Source organism: Tursiops truncatus, chromosome 11 (genome assembly GCF_011762595.2).
Source record: "Tursiops truncatus isolate mTurTru1 chromosome 11, mTurTru1.mat.Y, whole genome shotgun sequence".
NCBI classification, from domain to species: Eukaryota; Metazoa; Chordata; class Mammalia; order Artiodactyla; family Delphinidae; genus Tursiops; species Tursiops truncatus.
In genome coordinates this window covers 79166287-79181940 of record NC_047044.1, presented here as the reverse complement: position 1 = coordinate 79181940, position 15654 = coordinate 79166287, and the positions used below count along the sequence as shown (strand labels likewise).

General features: G+C 32.8%; 1 protein-coding gene across 35 annotated transcripts in view; it reads left to right on the top strand.

Annotated features, from left to right (window-relative positions):
* Nucleotides 1-15654, top strand: part of CCDC91 (coiled-coil domain containing 91) — a 417526-nt gene that overhangs the window by 324522 nt on the left and 77350 nt on the right. For 31 of the 35 annotated variants that reach the window (XR_012324470.1, XR_012324473.1, XR_012324472.1 and 28 more), the window contains one exon: nt 4625-4738. The exons of 1 other annotated variant lie outside the window; for it this stretch is intronic. Coding sequence is in view for 24 of the 34 variants with exons in the window: in XM_019935888.3 (XP_019791447.1) it covers nt 4625-4738 (114 nt within the window). In the remaining 10 variants the exon portion in view is untranslated. Of the gene's footprint in view, nt 1-4624; nt 4739-6640; nt 6721-15654 lie in introns of those variants that run through there. 3 more of the 35 variants (XR_012324471.1, XM_019935932.3, XM_073788905.1) reach the window with 1 other exon arrangement.

The following is a 15654-nucleotide window of genomic DNA, read 5'->3' as shown; positions in this document are numbered from 1 at the left end:
ATTTAACTGTGTTTACAATCCTTAACTAAATCGCACTGATAAAGAACAACCTCAGACCGTTTATTAAGTCACGTTCCCATTTTTACTGAAATATATGGTGGATTTAATAGATACTAAAGCATAACTATACTTTTAAGCAATGAGGAGAAATTTTTAAATCTTATACAAAATGTTATATAAGCTTTTAGCCCTAAATGACATTCATCATGACATATTTAATTGTAACAGTGATTCATTTTTTAAAAATAAGTATGTAGAACTCTTTCTTCCACACTTAAAAACTAGTTATGTAATCGTTTGGATGTGATTTCTTGCACATTTTTTATTTTTAGACAAAAAAATATTTATGATGAGAAGTGTTAACATATATTTTAACAAACCATAACACATATGCAAATGGATAGTTTTCCCTCCAAACTGTTTATTTTAGAGCAGTGCTTCTCACCTGGAGGGGATCCAGTGAGCAGATGCCAAGTATGCTGCTTATAACAGGACTCCCGCCTCCACCCCCAGCAAGGAATTGTCAGTAGTACCAAGGTTGAGAAACCCTGCCCTAGAGAATATATTACATCCCAGGGGTTTGGCCATTACTAAAATATTCCGGAAAATGTTCTTTCAGAATTGTCTTGTTTGAATATACTCATTGGTGTCAAGTCTTCATCTCTTGTGAGGTATATTTTATTTTAGACTAATCCTCATGACTCATAGGGACAATTTAGTTCATTCATGGAATTCAACAAAACATGCAGGCAGATATTTACACACACTTGAATATGCACACAAAATTCATTAATCATTTCTAAGTAATTGAGAATTTGGGCTGGTTAGAAAATGGAAGGCTTAAACTACTTTTTTGCGGTATGCGGGCCTCTCACTGTTGTGGCCTCTTACGTTGCGGAACACAGGCTCCGGACGCGCAGGCTCAGCGGCCATGGCTCACGGGCCCAGCCGCTCTGCGGCATGTAGGATCTTCCCAGATGGGGGCACGGACCTGTGTCCCCAGCATCGGCAGGCGGACTCCCAACCACTGCGCCACCAGGGAAGCCCCTTAAACTTTACTTTTGTATGATATTCAAAGATATTTATTGACAAGTAGTATTTATTCTTTTTTTTTCATTTTTATTTTATATTGGAGTATAGTTGATTAACAATGTTGTGTTAGTTTCAGGTATACAGCAAAGTGATTCAGTTATACATATACATGTATCTATTCTTTTTCAAGTTATTTTCCCACTTAGGTTATTACAGGATATTGAACAGAGTTCCCTGTGCTATACAGTAGGTACTCATTAGTTATCTATTTTAAATATACAGTGTGTATATGGATTTCACAACCTTGACTGTCACCTAACTCCCAAATGGGGAGGAGAGAATCAAGGAAACTTTCTTTGTAAATGTTCTTCTTCAACTCAAAAATTAGGAAAGGAGGGTCCTCAAAAATGTGGACTGAGCAGACAGTGTAAACTCGCAGCCCCTTCCCCCCTAAAAAAAATGTTAACAGAAGAACATAGTAGCTAACTCTTCATGTTTTTTCTGGATATATCCCTTTTATTTAAATTGATCCTTTTGCCTTCAACCAAACAGATCTAGTCAAATTTACTTATATGACCCTTACTAGATAGAAATTCTGGTTGATATTCAGTATGATATGGATTTATCTTTTATATTCAAATAATCCAGGTCTACAGTAGTTTTAAAATTATAAAACCCTTGAAAACCAAGGATTTCTGTAACTTGGCTGTTGGCAAAACCTGTCCTGAACTAATGTGAAACTTATACTTTTAATTTACCCCCATAGTGTGAATATTCATACCCTTCACTGAAGAACTATTAATGTGTTTTATTTCAGGGGGCTTAGTAATATATGCACTACTTTTTGCCTTTATAAAATCTGAAAATTTTCGAATTCCAAATTAGTAAGTATGAAACCAATAGAAATTATAATAGTAGATGCTTTTATTTTAAATAATCTTTTTTTGTCCTCATTTTTTTTTCAAAAATTACTACAGTTTTTCATAATGACATATCACCTCACACCAGTCAGAATGGCCATCATCAAAGTCTACAAATAATAAATGCTGGAGAGGGTGTGGAGAAAAGGGAACCCTCCTACACTGTTGGTGGCAATGTAAATTGGTGCAGCCACTGTGGAAAACAGTATGCAGGGTTCCTTACAAAACTAAAAAGAGTTACCACATGATCCAGAAATCCCACTCCTGGGCATATATCCAGAGAAAGCTCTAATTTGAAAAGATACATGCACCCCAGTGTTCATAGGAGCACTGTTTACAATATCCAAGACATGGAAGCCACCTAAATGTCCATTAACAGATGAATGGATAAAGAAGATGTGGTGCATATGTGGAATATTACTCAGCCATAAAAAAATGAAATAATGCCATTTGCAGTAACACGGATGGACCTAGAGATTATCATATTAAATGAAGCCAAATAGAGAAAGACAAATACCATATGATATTGCTTATATGTGGAATCTAAAAAAAATGATACAAATGAACTTATTTACAAAACAGAAATAGACTCACAGACATAGAAAACTTACGGTTACCAGAGGGGACAGGGAGGAGGCATAAATTTGGAATTTGGGATTAACAAATACACACTACTATATATAAAATAGATAAACAATAAGGACCTACTGTATAGAACAGGGAACTATATTCAATATCTTGTAATAACCCATAATGGAAAAGAATCTGAAAAAGAATAGATATATGTATACATATAACTGAATCACTTGGCTATACACCTGAAACATTGTAAATCAACTATGCTTCAATAAAAAATTAAACATAAAAAATACTATAGTTTTTTGACTTTAATCTTTTCAGAAAATCATGGAAACAACTTTGTATTTTATTATTTCATCAGTGGAACTAAAGCTTAATGTACTTAGTGATAGAAAATAAAGAGTAACAATTGTCAAAGTCTTACTATAGTGCTTTTGAGATTTGTGACTTAACTTTATATATTAGGGAGGGAATCCAAAAAATTATGAGTTTACCAATATTAAAGTAGGAAGAGGACACAATCAAGCAAATGATAAGAGCTAATATGTATATTGCTAATATTTCTATGAAAAATGCTGCATATCACATAATCTTTTAAAATGCAGAATAAAGTTAGATATGATTATCCCTTAAATAAGCGAAGATTTAAAAACTGGTGAGACTAAATGTAATCAAGGTTGCAAGAAAACAGCTATTCTCATGGGCTGCTTATGGGAAAAAATTGTACAAAATGTCAAAAGCTGTAAGAGAGCTCAAAAATTATATCCCTTGGGCAACATGATTCTACCTCATGAATTGAAATTAAGGAAGTCTCTAATATGCACCACAAAGTTACATATATGGATGCTTGTCACTGCTTTATTAAAAACAACCAAAACATCCATGAATAAATATTAGTAAAATAAATTATTATACATCCCAGTAATGGAATATAAAATCATAAAAGAATATATAATTACTTTAAAATATTCAAAATGTATTTTAAATGAAAAATGCCAGAGTTAGAAAATAGTATGTACAGTTTGAGTCCCATCCTCTTCACACCCAATTTTGTACGGGTGTGTGTGTGTTTTGTGTTCATATTTTTATGTATTTACTAATTTTCTATAGTAAATCTATTCATAATAGAAAATTCTTACTACTTCATATTTTCTAGGTTTTATGTATATATATGTATATATTGATATATATGTGTCTGAAATTAATCAGGAAAAACTAAACAAAAACATATATACACTACAAAGTGAAGGGTCCTCAAGAATAACAAAATAAGGGAAATACAACTGAGAAATTTCAAGGCATTTTCTAATTGATAGCCTGTTCAAAAAAAGGATGGTACCTTTGTAGACAAGTGGAAGTTACAGAAGTTTGTTGCATTCTTCCAGTCCATGAAATGCTATTTTAGCAGAAAATATTTCCTGGTTTTTGAGAAGTGTTACATTTCTTTTTCAGAATTTTAGCCTTCTTTCTCTTTATCTGAAAATTTGAACTCTCTCAGGGTTCTTGATTACTATTTCAGTAAAATGGGGAATATCACTTTTTCCCTAGATTTCTCATTTCATATATTAGCACACAGGGTAGAATTCTTACCTCTCATTCATGGTGTCCAGCTCTCAACATCTTAACCTGGCAGAAGAACTAAACTAGCTGTAAATCTTACCACCCAGACCACACTTGATTATTGTATGATGGGAAAATTAAATGTGAATAAAACAGCCTAGAGCATTAGGGTGTTCTTGGAAGAATAAACACAAGTTGGAAGTCTTATGTGGACAGTGCAAAGTACAGGAAAGCAATCAATCATGTAAACATCAAATGAAAGGTTGGTAAGGAAGCCATTGGAGTCTGTCAGGCGCTCCCTGCAATAAATGGCTTACTCCATTTCTTTTCCCTTTCACTCAGTTTAGAAAAGTGAATTCTGTGGAATCTCTAACAGAACCCAAAAGATTTCGTTAAGTTCTTATTCCTGTTTAAAGGTATGCTTTGAACAGAGTGAGCTCAACCCACTGAAGAGGGTTTTTAGTTTATATAAAATGGGCACAAACATGTCATAGCACATACCTCCCTGACTTTTTTCATCCTCCCACAAACAGGAAACTGTTAAGGCAGCAATAATAGAAGAGCAAAAGCGAAGTGAAAAGGCTGTGGAAGAGGCAGTGAAGAGAACAAGAGATGAATTGATAGAGTATGTAAAGGAACAGAAAAGGGTAAGTATCCCCTGAAGGGTTTTAACTTGTGCTTCCACAAACTGAAGCATTGGCTTTGGTACAATGACATGAAATTTTAAAATATTTAGAATGTCCTTTGCCATCTAATTTAGGAATCTTCATCTAAGATTATTTTTCTGATATATATTCTAATAGTTAATGTCTATAAACATAAATTCCATCTGTCAACAAAAAAAGCACACTGAATAATTTCTTGCTGGATTCCTAGAAATGACCTATAGCATTTTCAATTTAACCCTACACTTGCGAAGAAAGTGAACAGTTATAGACTTTTCGTTTTTTGGCCATAAGTTTGTTATTTCTTATAATATTTGTCAAAATTTGTATGCACTCGTTAGGCCTTCGGACTGGGTTAACACCACTGTGGTTCTAATAGATTTTATTACGGTTATCAAATTAAGGCTCTTCTGCCATAGTTCCATTTCAAAAACAAAATTCAGAATGTGCTTGTCACAATTCAGAATGCATATTGGAGCTTTACAAAATAAACATCATTTCAGTACAATGTGGTTTTATTAATATGTGAGTCTGAGCAGTAGCCGGAAATAATGGACTTATTAGCTTAATTTGTAGATTTTTCAACAAATCTTTATTCTTCTTAAGTAGTATCCAAGATGAGAAACACTTAGGATGACTTAGTAATCTCTGTAATAAGCATATTATATTACATTATATTATATAACATTATATGGTGAATTTTCTCACACTATTTTATGTCTCATTTATATGTTTAGTATAACATGTTATATATTACAAAGTATCATATTTAAAGACTATATTATATAATATATAGTATTATATAATATAGCATAATAAAATTATAAATAAAACATAGTGTGTATGAGGATAGTTGACACAATTAATTGTTGGTCAAAATGACAAATAAAAGATTATTCTTCAGTTGACAGTTAAGTAGAAGACTAGGAGTGTCATACAAACTCATGATACCACTTTAGTTCCATACCCTTAATTTGAAGCCAAGTTTGGTATGATACAAAGGAAATTCTTACCCCTCAGTAACTACCATTAGGTTTCAACAAAGCAGAGTTTGTCAGCAGAGTAAAAAATTGCTAAGTAGGCTTTTCAGATAACTTAACCACTCACAGAAGCATTTCATATGGGATTAGATCTTTGGGCATGTTATCTCAAGGTGTTTTTAAAAGCAGTTTCACCCAAACAAATTCCCGATGGGTGCGTAACCTTCTGAAGAGAAAATTCTGAGCCAGATATAGTCAACTGACTTTTCAGGAAGTGATATATTCCCAGAAAACTCCTATTTCTATATGTATCCCCAAGGAGTTTATGTTAAATAAACTAGTTCAGAAGCAGTCATACAAGAAAGGAATTATAGATGCTTTCCACATACACACAGGAATTGTGATAGTGAAAGAACACAGACTTGAAATAAATTCAAGGAGTCTTGTGGATGTATCCTTTTGTTTTTTTTTTAAACGGAAGTATAGTTGACTTACAATGTTGTGTTTGTTTCAGGTGTACAAGCAAAGTGACTCAGTTATACATGTATTTATATGTGTATATATATATATATATAAAAATACTTTTTCAGATTCTTTTCCCTTATAGGTTATAACAAAATATTGAGTATAGTTCCTTGTGCTACACTAGGTCCTTTTGGTTATCTATTTTATATATAGTAGTGTGTATATGTTAATCCCAAACTCCTATGGATGTATCCTTTTTTAACCATCTTTTCTTAATAATATATGGCCAATTCTTACTTGAGCACTAAATTTGGACAAGAAGTTATATAACATAACAAACCCATTCATAAGAGTATCTTAGATGAATATTTCTTTGATCAAAATGGAAATTTTTTCTTAAAAAAATCTTTAAAATCGTGTATTACTTTCCTCTCAAAAGAAGTCTTGTGGCTGCTGTAAGAAACATTTAAAATGAGAGCAGGAAATGCCTTTACAGGAGTTACCTGGTCCCTGTGTGAGGTAAATTAGCCCTTGAAGAGAACTGACAATGAACTCTGCCATTTAATCTGTGTTCTTGCAATCATATTAAAGGATTAGTATCTGTTTATGTTACATAAACTAGTTATCACGTTTAGAAATGTTCATTAAATAACAACAAAATCATGACAATATTACATTCTATGTGCACCAGAGTTCCACTTCTCTATGCTTGTTCCTTTATATGTTAAGAACTATAAATTTAATACCTGCCTTCCAGAACAGCTCTGAGTTAATACATGTAATAAAATAGAACAGCTAGAGTGTGATCTCAATATATATGTACATTATTGAAGAAAAACAGAAAGGCCTAGTAGCATTATTTTTTGCTAATTAAAAGTGTGCTTTTCAGATTAACGTTTGGCATTCTATTTCCTCTGAGGTTTACAACATGATTCTAATAGTTTATTCCATTCGTGTTACTAGATGCACAGAAGATTAAAACTGATTTAATCACTATATTAATAGGAAGTTTATTACCACCACTTTGGGATTTGAGAGTTTTTTAAATAATACATATTGTAGAATACTTTTAATATTTGAATGTTTCCATCTCTCCAAACAGAAAAGCTATAAAAAAGGAAAGTGGATAAAATATTTGAAATGAAAGCACCAACCAACTGCTAGATCTCTTTTTTATATAACTTTTTAAAAATTAAGATTCTCTACACTCTGATTCTTTTCCAAAATGGATTTCAGTGTTTCAAGTTAATTTTTATGAATTTTGGGGTCTTGGAAATTTTTCACACACACACAGAAAAGACATCTCATAACTTATAAAGTAATATTTAGAAGAAACAAAAGGGTTTTTTTTAGCAAATTCATAATCTTTTTTCTGCTTCCAAAAGACTAAATTAGGGCAACTCATCTCTACTTCTTCCTTTGTAAGATGGATTTCTGTTTGCATCAGACAAGAACACTTTTCCAGAACAAAAATTTTCCTTTCTCCTCTCCAGCTTTTTTTTAACTAGAGAGTCAACTTGAGATTTTCAACATTAGACACCTCAAAAGCCCTGTAGACCTTGGTTCCAACTGGGCTTACATTCCAGTCTGTGAAGTAATCATCCCCTCTTGAAGTTTTCCAAAATCTTTGTAAGAAGAAGTCTAATGTTGTGTTAGTTTCTGTCTTTATATGTCTTTTGTTCTAACCAATCTTTGCTTTGATATCATTTTACCCTTACCAAATTCACTAAAAGACTGAAATGAAGACTCTTTTCTCTACATCTTTTTCCTTCAGTCTTTTACTTTTAAAAGACAGAGAAACAGAATGAAAAATCTGAAATGCTTAACTTTTCAAATAACTTATAATTTATGCTACAATATTAAATGCAGTAGAATTACAAATCACCACAGAGGATAACATTGCTGATTCTGGGTATCTACAATCAACAAGTTTTTAATCAGTGATCCAATCATTTTGAGTATTACAATTATACTAGAAGTAGAATTAGAATTATACTAGGATTAAAATTAGAATTATACTGAGAAAATGTTTTACTTTTAAATGCCATTTACCAGGGTTTTTTTGTATCAAATAAATAGGGATGTCCCTGAAATTTGTAAATACTCATATTCATCTGGTCTAAACATCTTAGGACAAAGGGGCTACTTATACCTGTACTACCTATGTACTAATTATGTGGATCATAATTTACACTGAAATTGCATCCTAAATTATTTACTAAGTTGGTACATGGTACTTATACTGTTACTCCAAGTCCTAATAATAATCAAAGGTTAAGTGTAATCAAATCCAAACAAAGAGAGCTTTTGAAATGATCAACCAGAAAAATTATTCAAATTAATAATGGATCTGTTTCAGTGACTATCTTATAAGTGCCTTTCTTATAGATATTCTAAATGATAGTATTAAAAAATCCTCTGTAAGATCTATCTTGTTAAACCCAGAAAATAAAATTATTATATTGAGTTCACAAATTTAGTATGAAACTGAAAAGCCAAAGTTTTGCAGTCTCAGTTCTCATAATCTTTTCATTAGTTGATAGAAATTGTCTCATTTTGTAATGAATTTAGAAATTTCCATTATAATTTGTATAATAGAGAGGGAAGGGTAAACAGGAAAACCTAAAAAGATTTTAAAATACGCTCAATTTATCTGAGAATCAGCTAGGTATCCCCAAATGTAGTGGTTTATATTTAACAGCCATAATATGTTTTATTAAAATTAAATTGTTTTGTTTCAAACTCTCTTGAATCATTACAAGTTCTAGATTAAGGGGTTGCAGATACACCTCATGGGTCAAATTTGGCTTGCTGTTTTTATAAATAAAGCTTTATTGAAACACATAGCCCAATCCATTCATTTATGTGCTACTCTTTGGCTGGTTTCATGCTGCAACAGCAGAGTTGAGTAGTTCAGAGAGACCATGGGGCCCACATAACCTAAAATATTTGCTGTCTGGCCCTTTACAGAAAATCGTTTGTCAACTCCTGCTCCAGGCTATCAAAATAATCTTGAGGAGAAAATTTCTTCCTGTCAGCCCTTTAAAATATTTATTCTTTCATTATGCCTTATTGTAACTAGACAATTGAAATTCCTAAGGTGCTGTTCTGGAAAAGATTTCTTGACATTAATTGCCAGATAAGGCATTATAACATTTTAGGCCTGGTCATTAGTGACATAAACTTTATTTTAGACTAAAGGAGGTTGTAGGAAAACGAGATGGGAAAGACCACATCCCTTGACACTTCCCTAGGGAGGAAGAATTTGTGGTTGAAAATGACCTATGGCCCTTGGATTAGAATGAAGTGTTCCAACGCATCCCACAAGTTAAGAGTGTTACACATGAGCTTGCTATGAGGGAGGAAGTGTGAATAACATTCAGCAAGCAACAACTACTCACAGCCAAGCAGTGATTCCTAAAAAATAAAATCCCATCCAAATGTAATAAAAGATTATTTTTTTTTCCTCTTAAGAACCAGAATTATGGCCTGTATTTTCTAAATCACCTCCAGGAAAATAATCTTCACATTAGACGATCCTTTTAATTTAGATCTTTAAAGAGGAGTAAGGAGCAGTTATCTTTACTTCAAAGTTTTTGTGGTCAAAGCATTGTTATAATTTCTTAATTCTAAAAGGATTCATTTAATCCAGGTTTTCTACAATATTCTTGAGTGTTTGCATCTCAAACTGATTAATAAAAGGCAATATTTGGCCAAAATGAACTCTCTTTAGTTTCTGTTCAGTTATACAGTTACTTGAATTAAACATGATTTCAAGACAAGTTACTGAATATCTTGTGGTGCCTTACTTTTTTCCTCTTAATAATTTGGGAGTTGGATGAGCTGGTGTCGAATGCCTCTTAGAGTTCTAAACTATGTTACCACTGTGAGTAACATTTTCCTTGACAGATGATAAATCTCCACAGGGGTTTTTAATTCTTGGTATAAATCACTTGCATCATAGTAGTTATTTTGTGCATAATTTATACATCAGTGTAGGGAAGTGACACTTTTCTGGCATTCCCCAGCCTCCTGCGCCTTCTCATCCTAATCGATTGGCCTTACTTCCTCTTGTCCTGGGGCAGGCTGTAGAGTTGCCTATGCAAGATGCAGCTCAGTAGCCATTCAGCATCTGCCCTTGTAACTTTTGCCTTGGGTCTCATATTAGAAAATCCTTTTATCTGACCAAGGCATTTTAAAATGAACAATATACCTTCACACTCAATTGTTATCTGTACTTTCAGTTGTACCTCATTTTTTGATGCCAAAGGGAACTTAAAGATTTATACAAATATGATCTAAAAAGTTACTATTTTTCAATCTCATACTCTTCTTTGAAAGCTTATTTCATACAGTATGCTTTAAAATCAAATTTATTGCTGTTTTTCACTTTCTATTTTAACAATCTTCTTGATCCTCTTATTCTGCTGGACTCACTTGCATAAGAACAACCTTGAAAGAACTTACTTTGGTGAGGCAAATCTATTGATCATTTCCGTTTCAACAGTGGGTAACTGAGAAAAGATACTATAGACATAGCTTAATGCTTAGATTAAGTTTCCATTCCTGTTTCAGGGAATAAAATATACGTTCCAGCTTAAAATGAAAATTTATGCATTTTCACTTAAGAACTAGTTCAGCACAGCAATTAATATACTCTTCTTTAACTGGTCTTTGGGATAGCAATTTTGTTTAAAGCAAAGCAAAACTTCTAAATCAAAGTACAGTAAGTATAAATATTTTAGTTGGAGTCAGTTAGTATCTAAAATCGTTCATTCTCTGTTTTTGTGTAATTAAAATGTTCATCTAAGTAATTAATCACTTCTTGAATTATTACAGTGAATTAGCTTTATTCTTCATTAAAAGGTTTTAATTTAGCCTTTTCTTAGATATTCGGATGACTTCTCCTTTCCTTCAATATACTAGAGTTCTTAAAATTCAGATGGTGATAAGAACTGATTCAAATCAAAGACAAATCAATAAAATCAAAGTGTCAACTTTGAGTCATAGGCCATGGAATTTAGGAGTTGACATGCCTGATGGGTATGCTATAGGCCTGTATTTAGGTATAGCTTCTTGAGATGGGCCCAAGTGAAGAATAGCTAGGTAGCTCATGATGTAAATGGTGAGCAGCTGGTGTAGAAGGACAATCAGAGGTCAGACCTAGAGGAAGTGGTAGCTATCAGAGGCCCCCATATTGAAATGATGATGACAATGATAACAGCTAATACTTATATAGCATTTGCTAAGTTTCAGGCACTAGTCTAAGGATATTATCATTTAAGAGTGTGTGTATGTATTCATTACTCTCAATAGCATTATTAACCGCCAGATCGTAAAGCTAGAAAGTGACAGTCTGGCTCTGGAGTCTGCGCTATTAACCATTTGGCAAACCACTTCTGTGGGCAACAGTCATCAATAAAGAATAGGGACAAAAGTTTGTGAATAGGTCAGAAATGAAAGTTTCAGATTAAAAGCCAAGAAGAATAAGAGGATAACAGAGACCCATGTTTATGTTTTGTTAGGCGTATGGCACTATGTAGTATCTACCAGATCAAAGCAGCAGTGGAGGACGAGGACCACCATATCTTTAAAAAGGTGAAAGTCTGGTTTTGGAAGGAAAGTATAAGAGCATATTACCTTAAGTAAAGGTCAAAAAATGGCTTGAAGCAATAGTAGATACCACAACATATGGCAGTGCTTGAAAAAAGGTCAAAAAGATTGTGCTGATAATCATTGACAATAGAATTCCAGAACATCACTTAAGACTATGGAGATAAGAGTGGATTTTTTATTTCAGTCAAATGGAAACTAAAATATGGACTAGGCTACATAGTAAAAAGAGGATGGACAATAGTCTGTGAGAAGACAAAGGGTTTGGTCTCTTATAGGAATAAGCAAATTAATTTATAAAGACTTTTATTAAAAAGTTTATAGATTCTTAATATACCTTTTGGTTGCAATTCTAGAATGTCCTGGTTCATGAAGCTTATATTATTGGGGGCAGTGGAGATGGACTTTGTTTTTTTCTCAGATGTTGTCTTACCCTTTAGCCAACCTTAGAAGTCAAAAAGCATGTATATATGTTTTCATTTATTCACGAACTATTTATTAAGAGCCACTATTGCCTTTACCATGTTACTATTAAACTATTAGAAAGAAATGAATAATGAAGTGGTATTCCAAATTGCTAGCATCTTGATCTATACAACATAGATCCTTGTATCTATACAACATGCATTTGTGTACGCCCTTCCATGTTCCATTCTAAGCTATGTACTGGGAAATTGCAGTTTAAATTCTTCTTCCATTCTATAAAGAAATGTTAAGCATCTTTAATAGTCTGAGAACTGTGCTCAGGACACAAGGATAAGTGAGATCATCAAGAAAGAGAGTTTATACCCTGGTATTCATAATGGCAATACACATTTAACAACTAAAATATATAAAGATTTTTACATACATTATTTGATTCTTATAATCACCTGCATGGTTATTATTCTGATTTTACAAACTGGAGAGTCAAAGATGATAGAAATGTTCACTTTTCCAAGGCTAGATCTAATAAACCATAGCTGAGACCTTAGTTTTCCTTTTTTGATCCTGTACTCCACATCACAGCAATTGGCCTTGTCAACTTCATTTATACTAGCAGTTTCATTGTACTATCTAGAGTGAAGTCAATATCTGGAGATGATTATCAAAAAGACCATGGTAGTTAGAATCAGTGAAGAACCCTAACATCAACAGCTAAGAGGACTAGAAGTGCATGAAATACTCAGTGATACAGAAAGCAATTGATCATGGAGACAGGAACCCACATGTTACCATCTTCTTCCCTTGTGGTGCTTTAGTGTCCTGTTTTGAGTTCTATATTTGGAAAAGATGTTGACATTTTCATGGAAATCCGAGTTTTAGAGTGAACTATTGAGGATGTAACCTAGGAGAAGACTTTGAAAGGTCTAAGCTTGTTCAACTATGGAAAAACTTAACCATGGAAATTCAGCAATATAGAAACCAAAAAAACATCTTAATATGACCTTAATGCTAAAGGAATAACTAGACACGTTCAATATAAGTGGAATCTAAGTCTGTATCAGAAAAAAATATAAAACAGCAGCCATTTATTGAGTGCCAGGTTTGTCCAAGATACCATGGTGGCTGCTTTACTTACACAGTTTCACTTTATCCTCAAAACTATTCTAAAGTAGTATCTGCACGTTACAGACAAGGAAAACTAAGTCAACAATGCGAGATAACTGCCCGAGATTAGTAAAAGAGAGAGTCAAGGTTTTAACTTGGTTCTATCTGACTGCAAACCATATAGTAACTCTTTAAATCTGGTTTGATAATTTACTTTACCTAGTATTTTTCAAATGGTGTTTTAGGATTGTCAGTTTCTTCACTAACAAGCTTGTAATATACCTTTTACTTTTATAGGCTCCATCTAGATAAATTAGATAAATTTTACAGGCTCTGTCTAGATAAATTAATTAAATTGGCTCCATCCAGATAAATTAGGAAGAAAAATAGAAAGACATGGATAGCACGTGCGCGCGCACACACACACACACACACACACACACACATCTTGTTTGGGAAATTGCTTGAAATCATGTATTACATACGATTTATAAATTATTTTTAAATAGGTTTTTCACCTATGGTGAGCTTTTGAGTATCCTAGCAAAGACTATTTGTTTAGATACTTTAAATATTATTTTATTCCTGCAGGGTTTTAAGGTTTTGATTATATAAAAATCAGGCCCGTTGTTTTCCTAATTGTCATGACCATATTAGGCGGTGGTGAAATATTGACACAGTCTTAAACAAGATTTCTGTAAAATGTGCATCATAAATTGGGCTCTGAAGTTAAAGCCACCACAAACTTATGTGGTAGCAGTAATAAGTGAACAATAGTTTGTTTTTTTTTTTTTTAAACCAAGCCTAGCTCTACTATTCTGTGTAGTATTATCTGTACCTTTAGTCCAATCCAGCCCATTAATACCAGTGTTTAAAGCTAAACCCTTAGCCTATTCTCTTTAGTTCTCATAAAGTCCTCATAGACACATCATTGGAATTAATACTCATTTCTAGGGTCATATAGGCTAATGCCAAATTCCCTTAAAATTATACTTTCTCTTAGGAGTTAAAAAAAAAACAAAATAGAACTAACATGTCAGAGTTATTTCAGTCCTTTAAAATATATTAAAATATACAAGTAATTATGGCAAACAGTTTTTTTTTATGCAGCAAATTAAGAAAATGAGTCATGATCCGAACATATTCTGTTTGGAAACTATTCATTTTGTTAAATTTTAAAGTTATGTTAGCTTGGAAAATATATTTCTTTTAATTTTATTTTATTCGATTTTAGCCTGGAGCTAAGCCACATAGCCCTGCTCTTTCCTCCAGTCTGACACTTCTCTTCAGTGGCTCTCAGTTCTTAATTCTTTTTGCGTGGCTTGCAGGATCTTAGTTCCCCAACCAGGGATTGAACCCAGGCCCACGGCAGTGAACGTGCCGAGTCCTAGCCACTGGACCACCAGGGAATTCCCTCAGTTCTTAATTCTGTCTTGAGATATAGAAAGAAGAAGTTATTTTCATTTATAAGAAAGATACAATGAACAATAACAATTCAGGCTTTGCACTAATATCTACAAGAGTTTCTTGTAAAACATTTAAAAATATACGACCTTCCTCTTGTGTACGTTAAATTGGACTATAGAAATTACATCTGTAGGATTGTAGACTTACTCCATAATAGATTAATAGTCTTTTTAACTATCCTGGATATTTATGAATACCTGTTAGTTCTAATTCTTTGACTTATTTTTCTAATATATAAATAGTTAAAAACTGATTTATTTTTCATGTGCTGCTTTTTAAATGAAATTCCTGAAATGACTATTTTCTTATTTCCTTCCACTATCAAAATCTCCAACTTGCAGTAGAGAGATGGGATTATTACTAAAAGACACTTGGTAGTTTTAAAATTTAATCTATTTGATTTATTGTATAGTTGTTTTCCATCATATGTATCTCCTCAGCCATCAGTTCTTTCCTTTGAAAAAATAGCAAAAATAACAATCTGGTTTGTAACTAATAGTGCCTTGGAAACAGCATGAAAAAATCATTTTCTAAGAGATGCGGTATTTTTCTTCTCATATAAAAACAGAGAAAACCTCCTTGACATTCTGTTCCTTGCTGATTCATATGCACTGACATGACCTCTCTGTGTTCCTGTCTTGCTCTGGAAGCTTTGTGCTCACTCCTTAAGGGGAGGCCAATTATTTAAGATATGTGAACTCTAGTCTGTAGCAGAGAGGTAAAAGATATGTCACTTATGATCATCACGTTATTTTTGAGTGAAATCCATTAGATTATGGATGAATCACATGTCTGACTAAATTGTCAGACTATTTTTGTTACTTTTTAAAAATAATAATACTA